Source organism: Cucumis sativus, chromosome 4 (assembly GCF_000004075.3).
Source record: "Cucumis sativus cultivar 9930 chromosome 4, Cucumber_9930_V3, whole genome shotgun sequence".
Lineage (NCBI taxonomy): Eukaryota > Viridiplantae > Streptophyta > Magnoliopsida > Cucurbitales > Cucurbitaceae > Cucumis > Cucumis sativus.
In genome coordinates, this window is record NC_026658.2 from 22,588,323 (window position 1) to 22,599,604 (window position 11,282).

At 33.0% G+C, this 11,282-nt stretch overlaps 1 protein-coding gene across 2 annotated transcripts; it reads left to right on the plus strand.

The window, feature by feature from the left end:
- The first annotated feature begins 5,469 nt into the window (after positions 1-5,469).
- LOC101205055 (WD repeat-containing protein 26 homolog) lies at positions 5,470-10,565 on the plus strand. Of its 2 annotated transcripts, none has more exons than XM_004149468.3 (5): positions 5,470-5,871; positions 6,484-7,311; positions 8,208-8,309; positions 8,835-9,464; positions 10,122-10,565. In XM_004149468.3, exons 2-5 carry the CDS (start codon positions 6,511-6,513, stop codon positions 10,362-10,364), a joined length of 1,776 nt encoding a protein of 591 aa, XP_004149516.2. In that variant the 5' UTR covers positions 5,470-5,871; positions 6,484-6,510; the 3' UTR covers positions 10,365-10,565. The 2 variants fall into 2 exon arrangements, with proteins under 2 accessions (XP_004149516.2, XP_031740079.1); XM_031884219.1 differs by having other exon boundaries at positions 6,524-7,311.
- The last annotated feature ends 717 nt before the right edge of the window (positions 10,566-11,282 follow it).

An 11,282-nucleotide genomic window follows, 5' to 3' on the forward strand; every position in this document is an offset into this window, starting at 1 on the left:
TAGTATATGAATATGGTTAAACACCTTATTCTAGGGACACTATGGATCTGACCCGTTTTGTAGTTAGTACAAACGATGTGATCCTGAATCATTCATATAGAGATATGGAAGTGGGAGCATCCTATGTAAAGAGTTTACAAAAGGCTAGAACCATGAAATGGTCACTTTTAAGTTATAACATCATTAACTTTAATAAAACCGACTATTTTGTTTATAGACATTCAATATAACTTAATTTTAATATTGAGATAACTATGAACTTCTTTTCACATGATTTTATCAATAACGAATTTAATGAGTATAATATGATTATAAATTACGAATTTTAGGACATAAATTTCAACAAACTCCCACTTGGACTAAAACTCATACGGCCTGTTTGGGCCTTGGGTTGGAGTGGGTTATAATAACTTACTCCTTATTTGGGTGTTATAACCTAAAAACTACTATTTCATGGTTCCAGTCTTATGCAAACTCTTTACATATGATGCATCCACTTCCATGTCTTTCTATATGAACGATTCAGGATCACATCGTTTGTACTGACTACAAAACGAGTTGCATCCATAGTGTCCTAGAATAAGTTGTCTAACTGTATTCATACACTATAGATTATTTAGGTTATATACTCGAACTTGATCCACGTTTATGTCTCTACATAAAGTTCAAGTTCACTCAATAATAGTCTCGAGTCCTTAGTTTATTGGATTTAAGATTATAGTACTAATAATGATTTTATTGAATAAAATATGATTACAAACTACTAGTTTTACGACACAAATTCAAACATTTCCAATGCTATATGGTTGCATGTGTCGAGAGATTTAACTCTCAAAAAAGTTTTTGACTATTTTCCAATGATTTGTAAAGCATCACGAAACTATTTATTTCTTGCAATGGAGTATTTTTTTTTTAAAAAAAAAATCTTTTAAATTTAGGAGGATTTATACCAAACTTAACCCTAAATATATTTTTTTAATTGTTTTTAAAAGTGAAAAATATATTTTTTAAACTTTTCAAGTTTAAAAATATTTTTTACCCAAACTAAGTGATCAGACAATTTTTATTATTTAACCTTTTTAGTCGTTAGAGGGTATCTATATTTGGCATACTAAAATCAATTTTTTTAGGTTCATCTATTTTATCTCACATTTGTTAAATAACTAAATATAAAATGTTCTTTTAGCTGGAAATGCATGTGTGATTCTATAATCAAATTGACCAAATGCATCTTTATACTTTAGGATATATGCAATGTTTCACTGGACCAATAGCTTAGATTCAACTCGAAATTATAAAATTTAATCAGTGTCTAACGTAAATTGAGATTATGGCCATTATTTGTTATAGTTCTTGCGTTTTTGATTGAGTATGAATTGATGAGATCTATTAACGTCTTTTGATTTGTTGATTGATTGTATTACAAAAGTTAGATTGGGTATGATCGATCAATGGAATGTCGAAACTCATAGTTCACCTTTTGATTGAGAGGTATTTTTGGATTCCTATCCTTTATGGGTATTTAACCCTTGGAGTCAAAGATTCAAATTGTGAATTACTTCACTCGGTTGCTCTAATGAGTTTGTTGTGTTACCATTAAAGAAAACATAAATTTGATGGTTTATTAACTCTTAATTATAGTCAAAACAAGTTAATTCAATTGACATACAAATGTGTTAAAAATTGTGAGGTCACTTGAGTTGTACTACTTCCCTAATTTACAATTCTTCTATTTACTCAAAATACTTCTTTAATATATATTTTATAAATATTTTCACACTTCACCATTTACGAGTAGAAAACTCAAATATATTAAACTAAACAAACGTGATGACTTATTTAATTAATATTATTATGTTTAGGAAATGGGGATTAGGTAAATGACAATTTAGAAGGGATAAATAAAGACTTTGACTTGAACAAAATGAAAAATTACACCATTATTTTAAAAAATGAGAACAATTATCCCCAAATTTAATATTTTAAAGAAATGCAATTAAAAGTGGATATGCAATAATTGAATTGGTTTTGGAAGGATCAATTACAATAATTAAGTTAATTCAACCTACAAGTGCAAATGCAATAATTATAAACGTTTGGAAATTTAAGTTAGATTTTTTTTTAATGAAATAATTCATGTGGATATAATAATTTATTACTACTATAGTCTATAGAATAAGATAAAATCACTTTAGATTTCACTTTTGCAGTGGGTCAATGAGTTTTTTTTTCTTTTTATTTAATATTATTATTTTCCCTTTTCATTCAAATAAAAATACAATCTCTCTGTCCCTTGAGTCATTCTAGAATAAAGTTTGGCCATAATTGTTATATGAATCGTTTAGGTTATGAAATGAGGTATTTTCCTCAAATAGAGAATTATACTATCGGTTCAAAAGTTGAATGATTGAATTGTTACAAATTTTATAGAATAATACAACGAAGAGTTAAAATTTAAACAATTTAGAACATGACGAACGTAAAATTAATCATTTCAAAATTATTTTTTTAATATAAATGGAAATTTGAACTGTTAATCAATTTCAATTAAATTAATCATTTCAAAATCACTTTTTTAACCTAAATGAAAATTTGAACTTTTAGTCCATTTCAAAACTTGGTAGTTCTATTATAATAAATTATTCTATTGAAGTTTTCAAAACCAATTCAAAGTTTTAAGTTTCTAAAAAATAGTTTAGAATTTGATTTAAAGTATTTAACTTTTTTATTAAAAATAAAAAACCACGGTAAAAAATTAGAAGAAAATACAATTATTTTTTAAAATAAAAATCTAAATACGTTAACAACAATAAGGTTTAAGTCCTATTATTAAACAAAATCAAATATTTATAAATATAATATAAAGATTAAAAAAATATTAACAAATATAACAGGAAACTATAATTGAGTAAAATTTTAATCAAATTTTTAGTAGTAATAGACTGTATTATATCTATCTAAAAATATTTTTATATACTTAATTACTAACTCATATTTATTTGTTTTTACAAAAAGAAAAAGCAAAATTAAGATTTTATTTTAACTAACAATTTCGCTTCATCTATCGGTAGCCAACGGAGCACCGAAAGAACCACCGTTAGATACAATGAAATCCAAAACAGTGGAGACAATCTCATCGAAGCATACCGGCGCCGTCGTGTCCACCACCAGTCTCGGCACATCGCCCACATCAAACTCCGTACATCCGCCGTAACTTTCCAGAAGCATCTCGATGTCGCGCCACGTGGACGGCTTATGCCAGTTCGTCTGATCATCAGTGCCGCGGCTCTCCAATCTCCGCCTCCACTCCGTAAGATCAGACGGCCTGCACTCGACAATCAGAACCCGGGCGCCGGAGACGGAAGCCACGTCGGCGAGGCGGCAGAGGTGAGATCGGTGAGAAAGAGGCGTATCGACGACAACGCTGAGGCCGAGGCGGAGCTGTGTGGAGGCGAGGCGGAAAACGACGTCGTATGAGAGATCGTTGACGAGTGAGGCGGTAGTTGCGGCAGCGAGGGGAGCGGCGCAGTCCTTGACGTCGTCTTTGTCGATGAGAGGGAATTTTAGGAGAGAGGCTATGGCTTGGGCCAAAGTGCTTTTGCCGGTGCCTGGATGCCCTTTCATCGCTATTACCATTCTTCTTCTCTCTTCAATTTCTTCTCCCATTTTTCTTACTTTCAATTTTATTCATTTTGTGGACAATGCTAATTTTATTATCCTCAAACCACTGTTTGAGAATTGAACAAAAAGAAAAAAAAAAGATATTTATTCTGAGTGTAGATTTTTCTAGTGGAATTGGTTCTTTTATAATCCAACTTGCCATTTCAGCTTAGTTGTTGATTTTTTCAAGGATATAGTTCTTATTAATCTTTTGTCGCTCATACATACTAACTTATGAACTTACCTTTACTATGTTCATATAAATGATCACTTGATGGCTTATATCAATTTTTACTTTAAGTTTCACCAAAATGATTTCGATCCAATTAAGCTATCTTTTTCGTTATCTAAGGAATAAAAACACAATTTAAAAAAAATTTAAATCGTCACACCACATGGACAATTTTTCAAATGCATAATTAAAAGTGGATTGCGTTTGTATTAATACAATGTAACGTTACATTTACTTGTCGATTTTGCTTTCTATCATATTTATTTGTGCATATAATATTTAATATTTGTATTTACATATTTTAAATTTTTATTAGTTGTATTAAATTGGATTTCTATATCATGGGCACAGTTGGACACACTTACCATTTTCATCTTTCTTTCATTTTTATACTTACAAATACATGTATTGTAGAAAAGTGTATAAAATCCAAATAACAAAACAAGACAATTACGTTTGGTTTACCACTTCAAGCTCAAAATACATTTAACCAAAGTACAATGGATACCCCTACTAGTCTCCACCATCACTTACCTATTTCAAGTTTAATCTTGATATGACGAAGATCAAATATCGAGGAGAATTGAGAGTTGCATGTGAAATTTTAGTAATCATACGAGGGAGTAGAAACACACAAACCTAATTTAACCATCGTTGGAATCTTTATTGTTTATCAACAAAGGTTGTGATTTTTTGTTAACTCTTTGTCTATTTAGAAGTTTCTAATGGAATACGTCTTAACGAAAATAATATTAGAATAATATCGATGATTTATACATAAAAGAACGTAAACAATGTTTTATTGGGGTTTTTCTTTACACATCTTAGAATACCATCCACCACAAAGGCAACATGAACATGTGACGTTTAATTCTATTATGTTCTCCTTTTATCTATAGTTTCAAGGCAATATTTACTTAGATCAATGAATGATCAACCAAGGGGTAGATATTTGAATCTTCAACCTTGTGTATTGTTAAATGGAAGAAAAAAAATGTTTAAGTGAAATCTTGCAATATTACACTAATTCAATCCAAATCAAAATAACAAACTCAAAAGTAACTAAGACATTTGTTTACAAGATGTTTTAGTTATTTATTTAATTCGTTTCCTCTTTTGCTCTTGATTCATATAAGTATGCTACATAGACACTTTAACTAAGGCATTATTTATTCGATAAATTTGGTAACATTTTATGTAATGAAAATGTTTTTCATATGTCCCTAAATGTAACTAACACATTATTAGTAAACTACGTAATTCTTTGTGTCGATCTTCTCTATTGTTTTACATTATTTATTTGTCGATTCCGTTACAACATCATTCATCTACCCACACTTCTAATTCAAAGAACCAAAACACTAATTTAACTCTAAAATCAAAGGAGTTGTCCTAAGAACTCCAAAACAGTGACATCTATCCCAAAATTGAACAAATCCCTCAAAGAAAAATGGTCAAAGAAGAAGCCCATTTGAGGAGGCCCTAATAAGGAAGAACAAGAAACCAGGCCCAAGCTCCATTTCCATGGCGCCCACGACTCTTTCTCTTGTCTCTCCACATTCTGTGTATTCTTTTGTTGGAATTCTCCATTCTTCATCCTCACTCACTACATAAGAACCCTTTCCTCTCTCTCTCTCTCTGAGTTGGTTTCCTCCACGCAAAGCCAAACCCACTGTGTATTTTCTTTCCCCTTTTCCCCTTTTCTTTCCCCTTCTCCATCATCTCTTTTAGTCTTCTTTAACCCATCATCTCATCATCCCCACCAAACCCTCAATTCCCAAATCCGATTCCCCAAATATTTTTTTCTTTTTCTGATTCTTTCTCTCTCTGTCCATCTCTTCTTCAATCGCCGGTTTCGGCTTCTGCTTTTTTCCCTTTACGTGAGGAGAACTTTTGTCTTTCTTGCTTCTTTTTTTTTTTTCCTTTAAAGAAATTTCTGGGATTGTTTCTTGTGTGAGAATCTCTGTCTTAGACCATCGGTATGTTGCCCATTTCTTCTGTTGAATATCTTTGTTTTGTTTTTCTGTCGGTAATGTATTTGGGTTGGAATTTTGTTGCTAACTATTCGATTGATTGATTGCGAAATGATATTGTAATGAGATGATTAGTGTTTTCTTTGGTTCACGATTCATCAGGTTTGAGATTACGATGATTCATGTTCTTTATAGTCTGATTATGCTTGCTTTAGCCATACGACATCGTTTCCTCTCTTGTTAGCCATATAGTTTTACCGTTGATTGCAATTTGTATCTACTTGTTAAAAAGTCCCATTTTCTCTTTTTAGAAGTAGTGAAAGTTGATTTAGCTGGATGGTTGAAATGTCTTTAGATTCAGATACAGTGCTTTAGGTTGCGGTTTCTGGGAAAGAAAATTGTTGAAAAACATGCTTTGGTTCAAAATTCTTTACCATGTTCTTGCTTCTGTTCGTAAATCTTGATTTATTGAGCTGTTACTGTGGCTGTCTGTCTTCAAAATGGGTATCGTGTAGTTTTATGATTGTTACTTTGGCTGCATTGTGAAGTGTAGTGAGTTTGAAATTTATTGGGGGCGTTTTTTGTTTTTGAAATTATCTGTCTATCCGTTCATCATAGTTATATATGGGCTGAGGTGCGCATTTCATGGGCGGTTTAGAGGATGAAGAACCAGCCTCCAAACGTATGAAGGTATCATCGGAGAAATTGAAGGGACTGTCGAACGGTTTATCTGTGGTAGAGCCATTAGGGGGCTCTTCAAGAGATTTGATGGCTCGCCCCCTACAATCCGAAGGGGACAGTGGTGATGTTATTGGTTCAAAGGGAGTGATCAAAAGAGTTGAGTTTGTGAGAATTATAGCCAATGCATTGTATTCTCTTGGTTATAAGAAAACTGGTGCTTATTTAGAAGAGGAGTCTGGGATACCCTTACATTCTCCAGCTGTGAACGTGCTTATGCAGCAAATTCATGATGGAAAATGGGATGAAAGTGTTGAAACTTTGCATACCATTGGTCTATCAGACGAAAACATTGTCAAAGCGGCTTCTGTTTTGGTATTGGAGCAGAAATTCTTTGAGCTTGTGGAGAGGGACAAAGTCACAGAAGCTTTACGGACGCTGAGGACTGAGATTGCTCCACATCAGATTAATGAAAAAAGAATTCGTGAGCTCTCATCCTGGTTGGTTTCTCCGTCAATGAGAGCTCAAGCCAATTCATCTTGTCAACGAAGTGCAAAGGCCAAGTCTCGGACACAATTGCTGGAGGAATTACAGAAACTTCTTCCTGCATCTCTTATGATACCAGAAAAAAGATTGGAACATTTAGTTGAACGTGCCCTTTTGTTGCAACGAGATGCTTGCACTTTCCATAACTCCTTAAATAAGGAGATGTCACTGTATACAGATCATGATTGTGGGAAAAATCAGATTCCTTCTCGAACTTTACAGGTAAGAAATGTTTTTTTAAAACATTTTGGGTGAGCTTGTATCCATTTCCATTTAGTCTCTATCTTCTTGCATAGAGTTCATATTTTTTAAACTCTTTCTTATATATAGAATATTATTTTGTCAGGGTTATCTCGTGGTACAATTTAATTTGATTGCTGAAACTATATAATATAACTTTTTCGAAGTTTGGTTTCTCGTTGAAAAATTGTTGTACACTTCTTTTAAGTTAGTTACCATGTCCACACCATAGATAGAAACACTCCAGTTGGGGCACAAATTAGTGAAGAATATTAAGGATAATTATTTTGAGGTTCTATTGCTACATATCCCTTTGAGATGATCAGTGATTAAGATTTGGAAAAATAAGTTATGACCTCATTATGTGATTCCATCACTTTTTTTCAGCTCCTTGCATCCAATTGTCTTCAATTGGATTATTTAGATGCTTTCAGAAGTAAAGAAAATAGAACTGGTAAAATGCATTTATGTAACAATCAAGGGACAAATATTGTATTATAAAAATAAACTATCTACTATACTAGTATATGACCAAGGACAAAGAAGGGATCCTCTGAAAAGACAAAACTAAAACTGTGAGAATTGGCTTCAATTCTTCTACAGCTTGGTCAAAATGGTTCGAGTTGAAGCTTATCGTTTAAGTGAGCAAAATGCTGAACTTATTCATAATACTTTCCAACATCTACAAAGCCATTAATTTTCTCTCTGTGACGCATATAGTTTTTGTTTTTCTGTGGACAGTTGAGTTATAGTTTATTCTCAGCATATTCATTCATAGAACTCGATTGATATGAAATCATAATTGATGCAATGAAGCATTTTCAAGTTGGTTTCTTTCTGCTGTTAGCTGAATATTTTAGCTTTCTTGATCTGAGCAGGTGTTACAAGATCACAGTGATGAGGTTTGGTTCTTGCAATTTTCTCATAATGGAAAATACTTAGCTTCTTCGTCCAGCGACCGATCTGCAATTATATGGGAGGTAATTGTGATGATCACTTTTTAATCTCTCAAGAATAATTACATAAAATTAGTCTATAGATTGTGTGTCAAAGAAACTAGCTGGATATAGTAAATGGTGTGACAAAAGAATCTAACTAGCTATATGAAAAAAAGGGATACAGACTAACATAAAGAGTCGCAAAGAAATTAACTAGCTATAGCTTAATCCGAAAGAACAAGGCCTAAATGATAGTTACAGAAATCCTTACATACAGTTGCAGACTCCCCAAGGGAATCATTCTTGAAGATAGAATTAGTTTACAGATTATCTTTGAATGTACTTAATCTTCTTCTTTCTTTCTAAATGTAATTTTTGAGGAGGCTTCACTGACCAAGGTCGAGTTTTATGAAACAACAATGGTTTTAAGTTATTAAGATCTTGGCTTGAAGGTTTGAGCTCAGGACCTTTAAAGATATCTTCAAATATATATTCATTTGAAAATCTATTTCACACTAACTTCCATGTCTGAACGTTTTTTGTTCCATTCTTCATTTTTGTCTTTAGGTAGACTTAGATGGAAGAATTTCTTTGAAGCACAGACTGTTAGGTCATGAGCAACCAGTCTCTCTGGTCTCATGGAGTTCCGATGATAGTCAGCTACTCACGTGTGGGGTGGAGGAAGCTGTCAGGCGTTGGGATGTCACTTCGGGCGAGTGCCTCCATGTTTATGAAAAAGCTGGACTTGGACTGGTCTCTTGTGGCTGGTTTCCCGATGGAAAGCATATACTTGCAGGCGTTAACGATAAGAGTATTTGCATGTGGGAGTTAGATGGGAACGAGTTGGAAGGGTGGAAGGGTCAAAGAACTCTTAAGATATCTGATCTAGAAATAACCAACGATGGGAAGAAGATTATCAGTATCTGTAGGGATACTGCAATATTGCTACTCGACAGGGAGTTGAATGTCGATAAATTGATTGAAGAGGATCAAATAATAACTTCTTTTCAATTGTCAAAGGATAATAAGTTCTTACTAGTAAATCTTTTGAACCAAGAAATCCATCTGTGGAATTTAGAAGGCGAAGCGGAGATTGTTACAACATACACAGGTCACAAGCGCACCCGGTTTGTTATTCGGTCCTGTTTCGGAGGGCTTGACCAGGCTTTTATTGCAAGTGGCAGTGAGGACTCACTGGTACAGTTCTTAGTTTGTTCTTTTAACTTAATATACTGCAGGGACCGTCATAAATTCTCTTTTGCTCAGCTTACCTCTCTAAATTTTCGTTAACTCGCGTTTCTTGGTTATCATTGTTTTTTTTATTAAAGGATAATTCTAATTTTTTAACATTTTAATGATATTAGTTTTATGGTAACAAGAAGTTGATATATTACCCTCACGAGAACATACTAAATGTCACATTAGTTTTCCACTACATTAAACACAACCATACAACATATCAAGATGTCGTGTCTGCCATAGGGTAGAATGATGTTTCTTTTGCTATTTTGTGGCAAGTTCAGCTCGAGAGGAAGAGTATAATTTTTTTGAGGAGGTTTGGAAGGGTCAACGATGTGAGATTTTATGCTTCTCTATGGGTGTTCTTAATAAGATTTCTAAGGAAGGGTATAACTTGTGGGGTGGGTTGGGGATCGAACCTCTAATCTCTAAGGAAAAGATCATGTGAATTAAGGTTAAGCTAAACTCACATTGACATATCATTTTTGGATTGGAATCTGTTTTTATAGATAGTTTGAGGTTTTTTGTTCATGCCTTTGTACATTCTTTTATTTCTTTTTAGTTAGAGCTCAGTTTCAGTTTTGACGAAGGTTGTTGGTTCATGGATTGTGGCAGGTATACATATGGCACAGAGGGACAGGGGAGGTTATAGAGGCATTGGCAGGACACTCAGGGTCTGTAAACTGCGTGAGCTGGAATCCTACAAATCCTCACATGTTGGCATCGGCGAGTGACGACCATACGATTAGAATATGGGGATTAAGGGAGCTGGATGATGTTGTTAAGTTCAAAAATACTGAACAACACAGTAGTAGTAATGGTAATGGTGTCCATTATACCAATGGGGGAACATCTTGAACAAAACAAAGCAAGAAAACAAAAAGCTTCCTTCTTTTCTTCACACCCATTTGTAACTCTTTTTTTCTTTCTTTTTATAGTTGGCTCTGCTATTATGTAAATACTTCCTTCAGTTGCTTCTTCCCAAGTTGACATTCAAAGTTGTTCAATGTGCATCATGAAGTCATTCTCCATTAATAAAAATGCTCAGTTCATTCAACACCCTTTCTCTTTTTTTGGCTATATTTTACAAGTAATTTACAACTCAATTTTTGGTTATGTTTGTAGTCCATATTTTTGAAGCTTTGAGTGTGTGAAGTATGATAGGTTTTCGTGGCATCGTAATGGATTCCTTCATCCATCACATTAACAATCTTCGAAACAAATGTTAAGTTTAATATATGATGAGATCCAATCCAAGACACTGCAGGTTCGTGTGTGTGTGTGTGAGGCAGAATGTATTTCATTTGTAAACTATGACAAAATTGTGTTATCCATCAATGTCTTGAACCTTAGACTTTGACATATTGTATAATTAATAAATTATAGGAGAGTTGTTATGGATAACAAACAAAAAATAAAGCTATAAAATATAACAAAAAATTTTAAATGGACTCAGGAGAGGTTGATAGATTTTATTCTAGTTTGTAAATAGTTTCAATATTGAGTAATTTATGTAAATGTAACAAAATCTAAAATATTTATGACACATGACAAAATAAGAAAAGTCACACTCGCGATCATTTTTCATAAATTCTACATGCCTTTGTGATTTATATTTTCTTTGAGATTTATACTTTTGGGCTAACATATATGCTACATAAATTTTTTTCCCTAAAAACATAAAGATTAGAAAAGTTGCTATTAATGGAAATCTCAAAATTTAAAATCTCTTCCTGTGTTCATTTTTTTTCTTGGATTTCGACCGCTTACTTCCTT